We start from the raw sequence: 19,000 nt of genomic DNA, 5'->3' as shown, positions 1-19,000 counted from the left end.
ACTTTGGGGCAGCCCGGGTGGCTCAGTGGTTTAGCGCCGCCTTCAGCCCAGGGCGTGATCCTGGGATCCCAGGATCCCAGAATCAAGTCCCACATCAGGCTCCCTGCATGGAGTCTGCTTCCCCCTCTGCCTGTGTCTCTGCCTCTCTCTCTCTCTCTCATGAATAAGTAAATAAAATTTTTTAAAAATGTGACTTTGGAGTCAGGAGACTGGCCTTCTGGGGTGACTTGGAAACTGGCCCTGGGGGCGGCTCCCCAGCGGGGTCTGCCAAAAGCTCCAGCGCCGTCCCCACTGCAGGCATCAAGAACAACTGTGGGGCGCATGCATGCTTTGAAGTGCATCACTTTCAGCTGGATGTCAAGATTTTAGCCGGTTTGTTAAAAACCAAATCAAACTACCCCCCACCACGTCGGTGCCCCCCCCCTCCCAAAGTGTGCGCGCTAGTGCGGCCCGATGGGCACCCGGGGCCGCGGCCCATCAGGTCACCGTGCACCGGTACTGCCCAGGCCTGGCGTCACCCTCCCAGGGCAACGGAACTTGAGGGCACGGCGGGGGCTCTTTGGGCCTCCATTCCTTTGAGCAGGGCATGAAATGCAAGATGAGCCCAACGGGTGGGGCTCCGGGACAGGGCTGAGCTGAGTGCCCGTAAAAAGGCCACTTCAAGCCCCCTCCACAGCAGCCATTGTTGGATCTGCAGGAAGAGGACAATTCCTGGGCTTCTGAATGCCTCTCCTCTGATGCACTAATGGATGTACATTATCAGTGTCCTTCCTGGCCACCAAGTCACTTTCCTGACTTCAACTCCTGGCTAGAGAACTCTGCATTCTTCTGGAAAAGCAGCTGTCACCCCCAAGGCCTCACAAAGGCATTTCCCCACAAAAGGACCATTATGACCATCGCTGCATCAGAACGGTGGCTGCTGGCATCTGGGCTCTGTCTGGAACTAGTGGCAGCAGGGACATCGTGTAGGAAAGCTTAGTGTGTCCTGTATGTCTGTGACATCTTCAGCAAGACCCCCTCCTCCAGGAAGTCCGCTTTGATTGCACAGGAACAAGCCCTCAGCTTGAAGAAAGGGATAAGAGAGTGGCTCTGAAAGAACATACACCTGGTTCTTTGTGCCCATAGACCTACGTACAGAGTGGGTACGTAGGTCTAATTAAAAAAAAAAAATTTATTTGTTTTTTAAAGCAGGCTCCACACCCAGTGTGGCTTGAACTCACAACCCTGAGATCAAGACCTGAGCTGAGATCAGGACTCACACGCTTCACCAAGTGAACCAGCCAGGTACCCTGGAGTGGGTGACATTTCTAAGGTGGGACTGTAAATATGAAACCCTGTCACACTGAGATTGGGCCTGTATAGAGAAGCAGTTGCAGGGGACTCTACGTGGGGCTGGCCATCTGGAAGCCCCTGGACCCCTCAGTAGCTGCCTGCAGGACTCTGGGCAACAGAAGAGAAGGAGGTTCATCAGGCCAACCCCCGGATTCCTCTGGGATTTGGGGAGGAGAGAACAGAGATTTGACTGGCCCATGGAGGCAACTAGAGCAGAAAAATGAGAAGAGCATGAGAGAGGCCTAAGAGGAGGAGGGACAGAATTTCGCTCCTTAGGCCAGCAGGTTTTGCTGTCCCCATTCTAGGCCATATTCTGCAAAACTAGCTATTTTTACCACAGAGTTTCACTCTAGATATGAGCTTAAAACCACAGAACATCAGGCCTGGATGGGACCGAGGGGGCCATTGACTCCAGGAGCCCCCTCGCTGCCACTGTTTGGAAGAGACAGACCCACGGGTTAGGGGAGGGGGTGCTGGCCCAGGTTTCAAGGCCATCAGCAGCAGAACTGGGGCTGGAGCCCCTGCTTCTTCCTCCACTCTGGACTCTGCCTTGGACCTTAAAGAGGCTGCAAACCAATTCCTGGGGGGCTGGGGTGGGTGGACTCGCTCCTGGGCCCCTCCAGCCTTGTCTCCCCCTCCGCCCCACTTCCTCCCTCCCGCCCCCCCAACCAGATGGAGGCCCAGGCTGCTGCACTAATGCACGCAGGAGTAGATAAAAGCAGTCTCAAGGGTCTCTTCAGGAGGCCCCTTTGGCTGTAATAAAGCAAATTAAAACCCCATTCAAAGGTCAATTGAAATCACTTTCATTCCAATTCTCTGCACAAATTGATTCCTCTTTGCCCTTGGGGTCAAACTGAAGGCCAGCGAAGTGGCCCAGCTGCGGTGCTGAATGGGAAGCACAGAGCAAGGGGCGGCAGCTGGGGATGTGTGGGTGGCAGGGCATAAAGGGGGGGCCGTGGGACCCCTCCCCCTGTGCCATCGGCACACCTCATCGGGGACCCTCTCCACTGTGCTCCAGACTTCAGGGTCCCTTTCTGGAGGCTAGCTCTACGTCTGCCCCCAGCCCCCATCACGCTCCCCTTGGACAACTTCATTTTTTTTCCCCCTTGGAGGAATTCTAATTAGTGCTTCCATTGATAAGACCCTACTGATAGCATTTCTCACACCTGCTTAGGAGTCTCTGAGCTAGGGCTTTGAAAATCCCCAGGGACGCTCAGAGGAGCGTAATTTGCCCAAGGTGGCAGAGCTCACGGTTTTCTCCTCCAAACCTCTGAGGCTTTCAGTATTCCCCAGTATCTCTGAACAATCCCAGGGACTCACTCTCCAGCTGCTTAAACCAGAATCTGGAAACTTCTTTAAACCTTCCCTTTGATAGATGGATAGATAGATACATAGATAGATAAATAAATAAATACCCCCCCACCTTGCTTCACTTCCACATCTGCTCCAAGTCCCGTGGATTCTGACTCCAAAAAGAAGTTGGTTTTTTGCCCTCAGACTGATTCTGCAGACAACAGCCAGAGCCATCTCTTAAAGGAATTCTAGTGGATCCCATTACTCCCTTGCTCAAAACCCAGCACTGGCTTCCTTCTGTTCTTGGCATAGAATCTAAGTCACCATCTAATGACCTTCACAGCCCTCAAGACCTGTCCCCTCAATATCAGAAAGGGAGACAGAACATGAGAGACTCCTAACTCTGGGAAACGAACTTGGGGGGGGTGGAAGGGGAGGTGGGCGGGGGGTGGGGGTGACTGGGTGACGGGCACTGAGGGGGGCACTTGATGGGATGGGCACTGGGTGTTATTCTATATGTTGGCAAATTGAACACTAATAAAAAATAAATTTATTTAAAAAAAAAAAAAGACCTTTCCCCTCAGGTTCCTTCGTTCCAAGAGTTACTCTCTTCCCCTTGCTCCCACTGGAGCAGCTCCTGGAAGGCTCTTATCTTCTCTGCCCCAGGGCTTTTGCATGTCTGTTGATTCTGCTAAGAAGTTTTCCCCTCCTCTCTCCCACGGTTTCCTTCATGGTATTCACCACAGTTTGTAATTATTTATTAATGTGAACATTAGTAATGGGAAGCCTCACTTAAATGGAGTTGGGAGGTTTCAGCAGGGGGAGCTGTACTGCCCTACCAGTCAATTGCAGACCCAACAGGAAGAGATGGACTTGACCTTATCTAGACTTGACTTTGCACAGGACACTCCTCTACTATTCTAGCTGGAGGAAGAGAAGCTTTCCTCATTGCCCAGGGTCACAGCTCCACCAAGGAAAAGCCAGCACATTTCAAACTCCCAGTTGGCTCATGAACAGTATGAATTACTGTTAATTCATAACAGCCGTCCCAACTTACCCCTTTTCACCTTAAAAAGTATGGCTCTCCTATGTTCTGCAGACTTGTCTATGGTTTCCTGCAGCTTGGTTGTTCTGGATTGCAATTCCTTTTTTTTTTAATTCCCAAATAAATCCATCTTTTGCTGGCAAAATAACTGGCAGCATCTGTTTTTAAGGTTAACATTGACTAGTTTATTTGCAGTTTTCCTAAAGCTGAATTCCCCACGAGAGAAGGTCTGTCTAGGCACACATAGGGCTTAAGAACCATTTGTTGAGTGAATGAGTGATAGAAGTAAATCTGGGCACTCCAAGCCAGCACTTTCCCCACCATACCAGGCAGCCTAATAAGCCCTATGTGAGCACCCACTGGGTGCCTGGTTTTGGGCCAAGAGCAGATGGGACAGTAGTTGCTTCAGAGTCAGGGTGTCTCAGCTATTCCCCATCCCCGAGCCTCTCCCTTGTTCTCCCAATCTGCCCCCAGCCCCAGGGCCCCACTAAATCCTGCCCAAATTCTCTCCCCCCAAACTTTGCATCAAGTCAGAGCTAAGGCATGACCATGGCCCTTTAATGGCCCTTCCTCCCAGTCTCTCTCCTTCCCTTGCCCTCCCTTCCCTCCTCCGCTCCTGGGGCAGAGTGTGCCCAAAGCCCTGGTCACCCCATCCACCCTGCTGTAACCTTCTCATGGACCCTCCTTTCTGAAGCATAAGGTTGGTGGGCCTGGGGCCTGTCAGGGTTTTGCTCCCTGGCCTCCCACTGGAGTCTCCTCTTCTCCCAGAGAAATGTGCCCCTCTGCCTCAGCCCCTAAGCTCAGGGCAAGGCACCTTCCTTGTGCGTCCCTCCCCTGTTGGGCTCCCAGCTACCCATCCTTGTTGCTGTCCTCTCAGCTCTTCCCTCTCCCCGGGAGGCCAGCTCTGCACCTGTCTATGTAACGCACTCACACCCTGGTGACATTTTGCTTTTTCAATTAAACCCTTAAAGGTGAAAATCTGGAATGACGAGAGCAGCCCTGGCCCTTTGCCTCCAGCCAGGTGTGGGTGCGTCACCTTGTCCCAGGGTCCTCACACTCAACGTCCCTTAAGGAACCCTCACCTACTCTGTCCAAAGACCCTGTGTCTGCTCCCTCTTCTTTCTGTCCCTCCCACTCTTCTTTCCACTCCAGGCTGGGCTCTCCTGGGCCAGAGCTTCTATAATGATAAGGACAAGGGCTAGCTCTCTACAGGGCTAACTAGCAGCCAGGCTCTGCTCTAAGGTCTTTGCATGTATTATCTTATTTCAGCCACATGATAGCCACATGGGTTAGTACAACCACTTCCCTCATCTCACGGATGGGCCTACTAAGTATGGAGAAGTTGGGAATTTGCTCAGAGGCTCACAGCTCAGCAGTGGTTGAGTGAAGGACCCAGGGAGTCTGTCTGGCTTCAGAGCTGTGCCCTTAACCATGGCACCATATGGGGCCATCCATGTAGCCACACCTACCTTGGACAGGGGGCGTCCTTGGCTCCTTCCTCGACACTGATGCTGCCTCTTTAATATTTCATAAATTTACCTTTGTCTCATCTTCCCCCTCCCTGCTCCCACTCCTGGTTGGACGGGTCTCCAGGCCCTGGAGCAGAGCACTGGACTTCTGATCATCCTTTGCTGTCTCCAGGCTCCCTCCTCTCTGCCACAGAAACCTGGTCCTATTGCTCCTCTGACTCAATCCCAAAATGGTCCTCTACTTCCTCTCCTCCTACTTCTGATTCTCCCAGTATTCTCCCAGTATTCTCCCAGTATTCTCTCTCTCCCTCTACCACATGCACCCAGCATCTCAGGAACATAATCGGATTTCTCCTGCCTTAAGCTCTTCACACATGCTGTTCCCTCTGCCTGGATTGCCTTTTCTTTCTTCATCTTTTTGATCCACTGTATCATGGCTCAGCCCAAGTCAGCATTCACTTCTCTGAGAAGCCCTTACTGACCACCCACTGCCTCTACTTGGCAGAGCAACCTGCCTCCAGATGCATGCTTGGAAGGCCTGAGCTTTGTGTAGGCAGTCCAGCTGCAAGAGATCACATGGCAAGGCTACATAGAGACAGAAAGGGGTGTCTGAGGAGTCCCACCTCTTCTTGTCCTCAGCTGTTTGAGTTTTTCCAGCCCAGGAACCAGTCATGTGAAGGAGTGATTTTAATCATAATAGATGCCAGTCCAAGCTGATGCCAAGTGGGGCAGGGACATGCTGGTCATACTGCAGATTTATAAGCAAAATAAGTGTTGTTTCAAACCACTATGTTTTGGGAGTGGTTTGTAATATAGTGTTAGATAACCAGAACAACCACTACAGACAACACTTTGATATCTTTAATCTTTATCTCAATTCCTATCTCTATTTATACCATTATCTTATTGTATTTCCTTCACTTAACAACACATAGTGGCCATTTTTTATGTCTAGAAATTAATATCTACATTGTTATTTTGAAATGCTTCCAAGTATTCCATTATATGCCTTTAGAATTATACCCTACTATAGATGTTCAGTTTATTTCATTTTATTGCTAACATAAACAATTCATATGAATAGTCTTGAATAGTAATTAGTGTAACTGTTAAGATGATATTCTAAGGATAATTCCCAGGAAATGCTGGGTTCAAAGGTAAAGGCTTTGGTTCAGACAGAAATCCACTCATCTTGCTATAGCTTATCTTACAAGTTTACTTGTGTTTGCATCTCCTTCTCCTCCTTCACTACTGCTGTGGAAGAGGAAGACCTTCCACTGTTCTAAGGTCCAGTTCTTCCTAAATCCCATCTTGTTGATACCAAAGGCTTGGATTATTCAGTTTCTCCCCTCTCCTCTGTAGCATCAATTTCCCCCTCTCCACTAGATTATTCCCATCAGCATGTAGTGATGCCCTAGTATCTTTCTACTCTCTTTATCCTTAACCCTATATTACTCTCCACCACCGCCCCACATTCACCATTAGATTTATAGAAAGAGTTGTTTTTATGCCAGGACTAAAGAAAGAAGTAGATGAATCTACAAAAATAATGAGGAGATTTTATTTTTTTTAAAGTATTTTATTTATTCCTGAGAGAGAGAGAGGCAGAGACCCAGGTAGAGGGAGAAGCAGGCTCCATGCAGTGAGCCCGACATGGGACTTGATCCTGGGTCTCCAGGATCAGGCCCTGGGCTGAAGGCGGCGCTAAACCGCTGAGCCACCAGGGCTGCCCATGAAGAGATTTTAAAACATACATCTATTAGCAACATAAAATAAGATAATAAATAATCAGAAAGGATATAGAATATTTAAGAAACCATAAAATACAATGTTTTGAACTGCGTATGAAACATTAATCAAAACGGGCCAGGGGATTCCTGGGTGGCTCAGTGGTTTAGCGCCTGCCTTCAGCCCAGGGCGTGATCCTGGAGTTCCAGGATCGAATCCCACAACTGGCTTCCTGCATGGAGCCTGCTTCTCCCTCTGCCTGTGTCTCTGCCTCTCTCTCTCTGTGTGTCTTTCATGAATAAATAAATAAAATCTTTAAAAAAAAAAAAACATGGGCCATATGGTCATCTATTGAGCAGCTCCACACATGTACACTAACTTCAAAGGACTGAAATAAAATAGAGCATGGTCTTTGACCACAGGGGAATCAGTCTAAACATTAGTTTCAAAACATAACTAGAAAATCTCCAATGTTTGGAAGTTAAGCAAAACACTTTTTAATAATGCATAGGTCAATCCAGATATCTTAAGGAAAATACGAAGATATTTAAAACTAAATGGAAGTAGAAATACAACATAGCAAAACTTGCAGGATGAAACCAAAGCCATACTTTACTTATTTTTTTAAAGATTTTATTTATTTATTCATGAGAGAGAGAGAGAGAGAGAGAGAGAGAGGCACAGACACAGGCAGAGGGAGAAGCAGGCTCCATGCAGGGAGCCCGACGTGGGACTCGATCCTGGGTCTCCAGGATCACACCCTGGGCTGAAGGCGGCACTAAACCACTAAGCCACCAGGGCTGCCCTAAAGCCATACTTTAAAATAAATTCACAGGAGCCCCTGGGTGGCTCAGTCAGTTAGGTGACCAACTCTCGATCAGGTTGTGATCTCAAGTTGGTGAGATCGGGCCCCATATAGGGCTTCTGTGCTCAGTGCAGAGTCTGCTTGTCCCTCCCCATCCCCCCCCCACTTACACATTCTCTCTCTCTCAAATAAATAAGTACAATCTTATAAAAAATAAGAGAAGAAATTTATAGCTGCAAATACATATATCAAGAAGAATAAAGGTTGAATATCAATTATCGAAGTAAAAGCATTCATTTAGTGTCTAACTCAAGAGGATAAAAAGGAGGGGCACCTAGGTGGCTCAGTTGGTTGAATGTTACTCTTTCTAAAACCTTTTTTTTTTTTTTTTCAGGGAGAGAGAGAGAGAGAGAGAGCACGTGGGGTGGGGAGGGGCAGAGGGAGATACAGAGAGAATCTTAGCAGGCTCCATGCTCAGCGAGGAGCCAATGTGGGGCTCAATCTCATGACCCTGAGACCAAGACCTGAACTGAAATCAACAGTCAGATGCCTAACTAACTGAGCCACCCAGCACCCTAAGCCTTCAACTCTTGATCTCAGCTCAGCTCAGGTCTCTCTCTCTTTTTTTTAAAGATTTATTTATTTATGATAGACATAGAGAGAGGGGCAGAGACAGGAGGGAGAAGCAGGCTCCATACCGGGAGCCTGACGTGGGACTCGATCCCGGGACTCCAGGATCGCGCCCTGGGCCAAAGGCAGGCGCTAAACCGCTGAGCCACCCAGGGATCCCCTCAGCTCAGGTCTTGATCTCAGTGTTGTGAGTTCAAGCCCCATGTTGGGCTCCATAATGTGTGTTGAGCCTACTTAAAAAAAAAAAAAAAGATAAAAGAAGAATAGATAATTAGGAATTAGGAAGCAAAAAATAATAACTGGAAATTTCAGAAGTAGATAAAAGTGTACATGCAATAGAGAAAATCAATGAAACTAAAATTGATTCTTTAAAAACACTAATAAAATTGAATAACTCCTAAGAAACTAATCAAGAGGAAAGGAGAGATGACATAAATTACCAACATCAGAGATAAAAAGGGACCATAATTATAGATTCCATAGATGCTAAGAGGATAATAAGAAGATATAATAAACAATTTTAAGCCAATTAACTTAATTTAATTAATTAAATAAATAAAAAAATTGGGCAGCCCGATGGCTCAGCGGTTTAGCGCTGCCTTTGGCCCAGGGCCTGATCCTGGAGACCCAGGATCAAGTCCGGCATCGGGCTCCCTGCATGGAGCCTGCTTCTCCCTCTGCCTGTGTCTCTGCCTCTCTCTCTGTCTCTGTGTTTCTCATGAATAAATAAATGAAATATTTTTAAAAAATAATTAATTAAAGATTTTAGATGAAATGGATACATTGTTAGAAATATGCACCTTGGGGCAGCCCGGGGCGCTCAGCGGTTTAGCGCCACCTTCAGTCCAGGGTGTGATCCTGGAGACCCGGGATTGAGTCCCACGTCAGGCTCCCTGCATGGAGTGGGCTTCTCCCTCTGCCTCTCTCTCTCTCTTTCTCCCCCTCCGTGTGTGTGTCTCTCTGAATAAATAAATAAATCTTTTTAAAAAAATATGCACCTTACTCAAATTGACACAAGAAGAATAGATTATTAGAATAGTGCTAATCAAGTGATTGAAACTGATTAAAAGCCACTCAACAAATAAACAAATGTGGTATCACTGACGAATTATCTCAAACATTTAGGGAAGAGATAAATATCATTGTATATGAATTGTACCAAATTATTAAACTAGAGGAGTTGGGGGATAGAGATTTCCAGCTTGTTTTCTGAGGACAGCCTAATTTTGACACCAAAATCTAAGAAGAATTCTATAAGAAAGGAAAATTACAGGCTAATGTCATAAACACAGATACAACATCTTAAATAAAAGATTAGAAAATTGAACTCAGTGTTACATAATGATAACATATCATAATAAATTAGGCTCAATCCAGTAATACATGGTAGGTGTAACACTAAAAATCAACAATGCTATTCACCACATTATCCCAGTAAAGGGGAAAAATCATATTATCACCTGACACTATTCATTCTATATTCCATTAAGAAAATGTCATTATAAGAAATCTCTCAAGAAGATGTAAAACATCAGACTGGGGAAAAAGCAATAAAGTATCTGACTAAGGAAAAAGTCTCTTAAGGAAATAATATTGGAGGGGGACCTGGGTGGCTCAGTGGTTGAGCGTCTGCCTTTGGCTCAGGTCATAATCCTGGGGTCCTGGGATGGAGTCCTGCATCGGGCTCCCTGCAGGGAGCTTGCTTCTCCCTCTGCCTGTGTCTCTGCCACTCTCTCTGTGTCTCTCATGAATAAATAAAATAAATAGAACTTAAAAAAAAAAAGGAAAAAGGAATGTTGTGGATGGTTGAAGTGCCAGGATGTAAGATGGACAGGTGGGAAGTGACCCTTGAGACTCAGGGCAAGGTCAAGTGATAAACAATCTTGTTTACTGTTTAGGAGTTTAGATTTCTCCTGTATCCCAAAAGGAAAGGATTGTGGACTATAAAGCCAATGTCACCAACCAAGAATTCTCACAGGAGTGTTGGAGTCCGAAAGAACATCTGACTGGGAATAAAGAAAGCTGCAATTGGCAGACTAAAATGAGCGCATAAATAAATAAACAAACAAACAAACAAATAAATAAATAAAACAAGCACCTTGATCTGAAGTTCAGTTTTGTTCTAACACTCCCTCCCACCCCCGCCCCTCACAATTTGTTTCTTCTTTACTCCAGGTTAAGGTAGACCATAGGGAAAGTACTTCAGCTGTTCTCCATAGAGCACCCCATTCCCCTCCCCATTAGTAGTAGAAGGTTAACAGCACCTTTTCCTTGGGGTCTGGAGCACAGGAAGGAGCCTGCTCTGGCCTAGGCCCCAGGAGCGGCAGTGCAACTTGCCTTCACACCTCCAAGAAGGCAACCTTCCCTGGGCCTCAGGTGAGTGACCCCTGACCTTTTCTGCTCCCCTCCCTACCTCCCTGGTTCCCACCAACCTACTCTGCTAACCTGAGGCAGAGGGATTGTGATTCCCCATGACATCTTCACCACAGTTTCCAAAGGATGGGGAAATCTGAGGCATTACAGACACACTCCCCTTTGTGGAATATTTACCTCCAAGTGTGAACGAGGCAGATGCCAGACCAAGCACGCACACAAGTAACTTCACCCTCTCCTCAAAGACCTCAGCCAGCGCTCCAGGCCTACCCCACACCGGGGTGCTAAGCCACCTGCTCGTCCTAACTGGAGACCCAACACCATCCTTAATTAAGTTCTCTCCTGATAGCTGCCAGGTGCACCCTTCAGCAGGACAGTGTTAATTCCAGCCTGCGGGGTAGAGACCCGGCCCCCTTTCCGGGCACTTCTGCCCTTTCTCTAGCCCCTACCTGGAAACCTCCCTCCTGAGCCCTATGGCCCCCCTTCTCACGGTCGGGGGAGTTGCTTGTTACGCTGCCAGGAAGTTCACGTCCGTTGCCCACCCGGGCGAGCCCCGCAGGTATATAAGGACCGAGGAGAGCGACTCGGACCAGGCGGCGGCGGAGGAGAAAGAAGAAAAGTGACCTGAGGAGGCCGCCGAGCATCCTCGCCCAGCGCAGCGGGAGTCGCCCAGAGCGCAGCCTCTGCAACAGGTAAGGGCGCAGCGGCGCCGAACCTCGCTCTTACCCCGAAACCCCCTGCCCCTGGGCCTCGGGATGATCTCGCCCGGCTCCGATCGCTGACTTGAGGCGCCTTTGGCTCGCTGCGGTCCTGAGTTCCTTGAAAACTTTCTGTCCTGAATGCGGCGCGGGAAGCCTCGGGATGGTGGGCGAGCGGCTGCGACGCTGAAAGCGGTCCCTTCCAGGAGCCGGCGGCCGTGTCTTTCCCGGGGAGTCGGGCTGCTAGGACCCCTGAGACTCCTACCGCCTTCTGGGGGGAGATCTCGGTAAAGCCCTGTCTTTTGGTTCCTCTTCCTCTCGATTTTCTTTTCTTAAAAGATACCATATGCTGTAGAGCAAATTAACGTTGGAAATGAGAGCAAGAGAACAAAGGCTAGAAGTTACAATAAAATCCCTGCATTCCAGACTTCTTTGGATTCAGACCCCTGAATCCTCCTTTCTCTGCCCACTTTAGGGCACCTGAGGTGTCTGGATGCAGATGCGGGTCTCTAAGACCCAACTGGGGTTAAAAAGAGGTGTCCCCGTGTGGGAACTGTCCAAGGTTCTGAACACCCTGTGGGTGCCCTCAATAGGACCGCAGAGTGGACCTCTATCCTGAAGACCCTAGATTGCAGGGTGGAAACAACCCTTTGAGCTGTTGGAGGCTTAGTTGATGGAGATTTCCAATGAAGGAGGAAGAGTCTGCAGGGCATTTGGATCCCCCCAATTTTTCGTGTATAAATGGAAAGGTGGTGATTCTCACAGACGGCTGGAAGAAGCCAAGGAAAGTACAAGTGCATTTATTTTGTCACTTGTGAACATTTGCACAGATTAAACCTTATTTAATGACTTAATATTCCTTTGGCACTTTTGTTTTAGGACTTGATGCACGTGTGTCATGGTGAAAGGAGAAAACTCTGCACCTCTGCTCCTCTAATCTTTACAGAAGGGCATGACCAGTGTGCAGTTTTAGACTGACAAACAATATTTTGTTTAGCTCAAAGAGAATTTGCCTACACATATGAAGTTCTCATAAAAGTAGTTCTGTTTAAAGTTAATGTCAAGATTAGTAAATCATAAATTTCTATTTATTTTCCCAAGGCTTTCAATTATTAAATTATATATAACACTATCCCTACCTACAAAAGCACAATATCTGACATTTCTTCGTTACTTTATTGCTTGTAAAAAATGACACAAGATAATATTTGTTCATTATAGAAAAATAGAAAATACACATAAGCAAAAAGAAATCAAGTTGCTTTCAGGAAACTGACTTTTTAGCAGTAGAATGGAACTCTGAGAGGGAGGGCAGTGTGAATGTTATTATGTTGTACGACACAGCCAGTGCAGTAGAGAGAGGAGAAATGCTCTCTGGGGCTTCTCAGGAAGGCCTGAAATCATGAGGTAGGTTTTAAGAAAATGGAAATCATCCCAGAATGGCCAGCCTTGAGGAGAATTGAAGTATAATTGAAGTGACTGGCAGATCTGTATGATTTTACTTTTTCTCTACTAATGTTATTTTACACTTGCCCACGGTGATATGTAATGACCATTTTTCTGCCTCTCTTGTAAATCTCACATTTTTCTGACCCAGATGTTTGTATAATCTCAGAGCTTTTTTTTTATTATTAAGATTTTATTTATTTGACACACACACAGAGCACAAGCCGGGGGAGTGGCAGAGAGAGGCAGAGGGAGAAACAGGATCCCTGCTCAGAACCTTGAGATTATGACCTGAGCCAGATGCTTAACAGACTGAACCACCCAGGCACCCCATCAGAGCTTTAATTTAAATTGCTTTGCCCACCAAGTTTGGGCTCCAATTTTGAACTGGAGCATCAAAATGCTACAGTGGGGGCAGCCTACCCCTGGTCAAGACTTAGACATCAAGGGGCACCTGGGTGGCTCAGTGGTGGAACATCTGCCTTCGGCTCAGGGTGTGATCCTGGGTCCAAGGATCGAGTCCCACATCGGGCTCCCTGCGGGGAGTCTGCTTCTCCCTCTGCTTATGTCTCTGCCTTTCTCTCTGTGTCTCTCATGAATAAATAAATAAAATCTTAAAAAAAAAAAACAAGACTGGACATCAAGGTTGATCAAATGCTCTCCTGGTTGCCCCTTCAGCCAGCTGACTGGCTGCCAGCGCCACCTAATGGCTGTTCTGAAGACACTCAGGTTGTGCCTGGCAATCATTCAAGAAGGGAGCCCAGAGCTGGCTTAGCTTTGGGGGGAAGGAGTGGGGGTGGGACAAAGAAAAGGAAATGGCTTTCTGAACTAGACAATGAGAGCCAGGGAGAACTTTCATTTCCAAAGCCTTCTCTATAAAAAAGATTTGCCCCCCTCCCCTCCACGAATAGGAGATTTCTTTTAGGCAAACATTTACAAATGCAAATGTCCATTAGGACAGATAAGAAAATTAGTCATCCACACCTTAATGTGAATTACTCTTCTCATCTAATTAGATTTCTTTCTGCAGTTGGTTGAGAAGTTCTTCTGAAATGTAAAATGATTGTGGGTTGGTTGTGAGCTAATCACAAAAGAAGCTGACCTGGGTGAGGGGGGAAATGACCATGGGAGAGGTGGAAGGCTGGGGAAAGTGTGGGGCGCAGGGGCGAAGGGCTGCATCACCGCTCCCTTCTTTACTGCATCCTGACCTCTTGACTTCAGCTTCTGCTGGGAGGTGCTTTCTGACTTCTCCAAAAGTGTCTTTGGTGGGTGTTCACAATGGGGGGGGGCGGGTAGTTCCATTCTCTTTTGTGTGTCCATCTCCTTCCCTTCTACACTTACAGCATCTTCCACTCTGGCTATTTCAGACTATGAGAGACTCAGAGAAAAAGAGGAGGTCCAATAAGGAATGTATTTAGACGATGAGCCAATTTTAAGAGAATGGGGGTCTGCTTTAAAAATAAATCTCTTCAAAGCTGCAGGAATCTGAGAGATAGTGATCGTCTGAGTGATTTCTGTACAGGACATCAAATTAGGTTGGCTGAGGTTTTGACCAAATTGGCCAGAGGTTTTATTTGCTTTTATGTAAGCCTACTATTCATAGGAAATAAGAGTTTCCAAAGAATGATAGGATCCTAGGGGATGAGGAGGAGGATAGACCATCTTGAGCAGGAATTTCAGAATCCCTTGTCTTTCTCAAGTTACTCCTTGGATCTAGAATGTTAGAACTATGCTGCATGAAGGTGGTGAAATGGGAAAGTTTAGGATAACAGGAGAACTTGTCATGAACACCCAAGTTATTCTCTGTCTCTGGGCCTCAGTTTCCCCATTTCTCAAATAAGGGGCTGGACCAAATGATCCCTAAAATAGCTTCCAACCCTAATGTCCTTTGGGGTCTGATTTTAACAGGAGACAAAGTGGAAATTGTGCATAGATTACCCAGGTCCCGTTCCCCTGCTCCCCACCACAACTCATACCAAACTTCTCCTTGAACTGCCCCTGTCCTCAAAAAGCCTCGAGCTCCACAAGTGAGTGTGTTGTTAATATTGGCTCACAGTCCTTCCTGGTCAGTGGCCAACATTGTTCTGCTCCTCGCAGGGGTCCCACCAATCTTGTTTGCCTCTGCAGAGCCTCAGCCCGCCTGGAAGATGCCGAGATCATGCTGCAGCCGCCCAGGGGCCCTGCTGCTGGCCTTGCTGCTTCAGGCCTCTGTGGAAGTGAGTGGCTGGTGCCTGGAGAGCAGCCAGTGTCAGGACCTCACCACGGAAAGTAACCTGCTGGTATGTGGGCTCTGGCCGCCATCTGGATTTGGGCATTGGCTGGGACTGGGGCTGGGACTGGGACAGCACAAAAGAAAGGGGTGCAGGGAAGGGGAAATTCATTTCCAGAGATCTGGTAACTCAGCGCAGGGTAGGAACAGATCTCTAGGGTGAAGTCAGAATTGAGCTAAGGAGAGAGGGAGCAGCTTCGGGGAGATGAGTCTGGTCCACAATTTCTACTCGATTATCTTCCTACCCTGTCTTCTTGTATGAAGACCCATTCCGTTTAAGCTATTTAGAGATATTGCAATTAAGATAATAATGATAGTAACAGTAATAATAATTGTTCCCTCTATTGATTCTACATTTTCAGTCCTTTAGCATTTTATTCCCTTTCAAATAACTTTGTATCACTTGACATTTTCATTCCCTAGAATTCTGTACAAGGAGAAGGAAAAACCCAGGTGCCATTTTCCTCTAACTGGTCCCAAATGTCTCATGCTTCTTCTGGAAGACTGATCTTCTGAAGCCTTTCCAGAAGCATGTAAAGGCCCTTTGTGCCAGGCTGGAATTGTGTGTGTGTGTGTGTGTGTGTGTATGTGTGTGTATTGGGAGCTCTAAATGAGAAATTACACCACGTTAAGGACTCAAAGACACACTGCCAGTATCAGTGACTGAGTTCCATCCTGCTGCCAGCATCTGCCTGGTGAGGGTGGAATGCACGTCATTACATTTGTGTGCTTCAGTTAAGGTGAAGAGAGAGAATTTAAAAACATGGAGCAGGGATCATGTACAATATAAAACAGAAGAAAAAGCCCAGGGAGTTATGTCTCTTCCAGTTCAGAGAGAGACACAAGAGACTTTTGATTAGAGACACCCACTGCATAGCCTCTCCTGTTGAGAGTCCACTAGGGAAGGAGCAGTGGCCACGGTCAGAGCCCATGGGTTCTAGCCCCTTCTCTCCCACCAAAGAGTTGTGAAACTTTGCCAAGGTCCTTTCACCTCTCTGAGCCCCCTGTTATGTGTCCAGGGGAGAGGAGTATGAGATAGTTTTCACTTTCCACTGTTAATATTCTGCAGTGTCATGATTCTAAATCCCTGGAGTATGAAATTCCCAACTCAACAGAATGGATGGGATCCTTCTGTTTCCTCCTTTGCAGTCCCACGTAACTAAAAACTCAAGGTTGCAGCCTATAGGTCATTTCCCCAGGCAAATGTGTACCATGGTGGAGTTGTCTGCTTACAGAAAGCAGAGACATAGGCCCCGTGACTGAAGCAATGGAAATAATCGTGGCTGTTTACCCTTCCCTCCAGTCAGAATGAGGTAACAGGGAAGTGAACTGCTCCCTCCCAAAGCTCACTGACTGGGAAAAGCACAGGATCAGCTCAAAAGACTTGAAAGAAACAAAGAAAGTGCCAGATGGCATAGGAAACATTTTTGAGGCATGGTACAGGGAGATGGTGGGGGGTGTGCCATGAGTTAGGTGTGCAGATCACTGGGGTGAGGTTGAGGCATTATTGGAAACACAGGCTCTAGAGGCCAGACTTCTATTTCTTCCACCTGAATAGCCTCTTCCCCAAATTTCAGCCCAATGCCCCTCCCAGACTCGAACTGAACCATACTTATTTATTCAATTTATTCAGTATTGACTGAGTGCAAACAGCTACCACCCATTTACCATTTATTGATCAATTCCTATGCATCCTGGGTATTCCGGGAAGCTGCTGACCCTGCTCACAAAAGCCCTGGGATAAGTAAACCGCTGGATGGCATGGGGGGGGGGGGGGGGGCGGGGGGGATTGTTGCAGCTGCCAGGAAGGAGAACCAAGGGGTCCAGGGGACAAAAGAGGTGATGCTTAAGCCGAGTCTTAGACGTCCGCGGGACCCAGCTGGGCGGGGAGGGCAGGCGTCCTCGAGCGGGGTCCTCGAGCGGGTCCTCCGCGGCCCTCGGTCCCGCCCGCACGTGCTGAGGGCCGCGGGCGCCCAGGGCGCATGCGCAGGCGTGGGGGGCGGGGCGCGGGGCCTGGCGGCCCTAACCCTCTGGCTCGCGGCCCTCCCCCAGGCGTGCATCCGGGCCTGCAAGCCCGACCTCTCCGCCGAGACGCCCGTGCTCCCCGGCAACGGCGACGAGCAGCCGCTGGCTGAGAACCCCCGGAAGTACGTCATGGGCCACTTCCGCTGGGACCGGTTTGGCCGCCGCAATGGCAGCGCGGGCCAGAAGCGCGAGGAAGAAGAGGTGGCGGCGGGCGGAGGCCGCGCCCCGCTGCCCGCGGGCGGCCCGGGGCCCCGCGGCGACGGTGGCGAGCTCGGCCTGCAAGAGGGCAAGCGCTCCTACTCCATGGAGCACTTCCGCTGGGGCAAGCCGGTGGGCAAGAAGCGGCGCCCGGTGAAGGTGTACCCCAACGGCGCTGAGGACGAGTCGGCCGAGGCCTTCCCCGTCGAGTTCAAGAGGGAGCTGGCCGGGCAGCGGCTGGAGCCGGCGCTCGGCCCCGAGGGCCCGGCCGCGGGCGTGGCGGCGCTGGCCGACCTGGAGTACGGCCTGGTGGCGGAGGCCGGGGCGGCCGAGAAGAAGGACGACGGGCCCTACAAGATGGAGCACTTCCGCTGGGGCAGCCCGCCCAAGGACAAGCGCTACGGCGGCTTCATGAGCTCGGAGAGGAGCCAGACGCCCCTGGTGACGCTGTTCAAAAACGCCATCATCAAGAACGCCCACAAGAAGGGCCAGTGAGGGCGCAGCGGGGCCGGAGGCTTCTCTTCCCGGGAAGTCCACGGAAGGCCCCCCTCCTGCCTGCCCTCCTGCCCTCCCGCCCCCCCCCCAGCCCCGGATGTGCTCCTCGCCCAGGCGGTGGGGGGCAGCCCGGTAGTCAGCCTCCTAAAGCTGCCTGTAGTCAGGAAATAAAACCTTGCAAAGTTTCACACCCGACTCTGACTTTGAATGTCCACTGGGTGAATAAAAAATCCGCATCCATCCAAGCAAGAGCAGCATATATTGATTGGAGAGACTGGTTTCCATGTGACCGCGTGGCAGTATAATTCATAGGACACATTGGGAATGGAAAGAAAACGTACCCTTCCTTGTCCCCCGTGGGTCTGAAAGGGAAGGCTGCAGGAGCTCCCCTCTGTTAAAGAACAAAAATTCACCTGGGTAAATTAATTAGTTAATCGATTATTTATTTATTTATTTAAGTTCAATTTGCCAACATATAGCATAACACCCAACTGGGTAAAATCTGAAGATGTAATTGGCTTTATTAAGTGATTCAAGAATCTAGGAGCATCCCATCTAGCAAGTAGAAGGAAGCTCAGAGGAGTGAGACAAAATGGAAGATTTTTATAGGAAGGAGGGCTGGGCAAGAAAGTTATTAACAAATGAAAGGATTGTTCAGGGCAAGGTGGCTCCCTTAGAAGGAAAAGCAGGCGCGGGGGTGGGGTGGGGGGGGTGTCTTACCCTGATTGCCTAATCTTTGGGGTGGGAGTGGGTGATGTTTGCCTTTGCACACATTGTGCGTGTTTGCATGTTGGGTTGTTGGGTGCTGGTGGGAGGCAAATGGGAAAGGCCCATGTGACAGATTACCAGATTGGTGCTAGTCAGAAACTTCCTGATAGAGGAATTAGATTTACATTTCTGGGGGAGGTTGAAACTGCAGTTAGGTAAGCCCCCGTTTGGTGACTTGGCCTAAGTGATGCCATTTTGGGCCTGTGGTTTTCTTTTTAACATGTCCAACAGCCAGCCAGACATTTGCAGAAGCTTACTGCTACTGGGGGGGCCCTCTGGGCTTGGGGGTGGGAAGCTGTGGTAATACCTCCCTGGCTCTAGCTGTCTCTGTGACCTTAGGCAAGTCTCTAAACTTGTCCAAGATTTGGTTCTCTCATCCATCCACCCCTCCGTTCCTAGTTTGAGGACTATTGTGAGGATTAATGA

The 19,000-nt window shown here is 48.6% G+C and overlaps 1 protein-coding gene across 2 annotated transcripts; it reads left to right on the top strand.

Annotated features, from left to right (window-relative positions):
• Positions 1 to 11,208: 11,208 nt before the first annotated feature.
• POMC (proopiomelanocortin) lies at positions 11,209 to 17,994 on the top strand. Of its 2 annotated transcripts, none has more exons than XM_038560951.1 (3): positions 11,209 to 11,367; positions 14,947 to 15,098; positions 17,141 to 17,994. In XM_038560951.1, the coding sequence occupies exons 2-3, from the start codon at positions 14,967 to 14,969 to the stop codon at positions 17,804 to 17,806; spliced, it is 798 nt and encodes a 265-aa protein (XP_038416879.1). In that variant the 5' UTR covers positions 11,209 to 11,367; positions 14,947 to 14,966; the 3' UTR covers positions 17,807 to 17,994. The 2 variants fall into 2 exon arrangements, with proteins under 2 accessions (XP_038416879.1, XP_038416880.1); XM_038560952.1 differs by having other exon boundaries at positions 11,213 to 11,367; positions 14,917 to 15,098.
• The last annotated feature ends 1,006 nt before the right edge of the window (positions 17,995 to 19,000 follow it).

Source organism: Canis lupus, chromosome 17, assembly GCF_011100685.1.
Source record: "Canis lupus familiaris isolate Mischka breed German Shepherd chromosome 17, alternate assembly UU_Cfam_GSD_1.0, whole genome shotgun sequence".
Classification (NCBI taxonomy): domain Eukaryota; kingdom Metazoa; phylum Chordata; class Mammalia; order Carnivora; family Canidae; genus Canis; species Canis lupus.
Note: the sequence above shows the minus strand (reverse complement) of the source record. Positions and strands in the feature narration are given on the sequence as shown.

What these genes read in the sequence shown, in the direction of transcription:
- POMC (XM_038560951.1), top strand. Translation starts at nt 14,967, where the DNA reads ATGCCGAGATCATGCTGCAGCCGCCCAGGGGCCCTGCTGCTGGCCTTG. An exon ending in CCACGGAAAGTAACCTGCTG is followed by an intron (nt 15,099 to 17,140) that starts GTATGTGGGCTC and finishes GCCCTCCCCCAG; the next exon opens with GCGTGCATCCGGGCCTGCAA.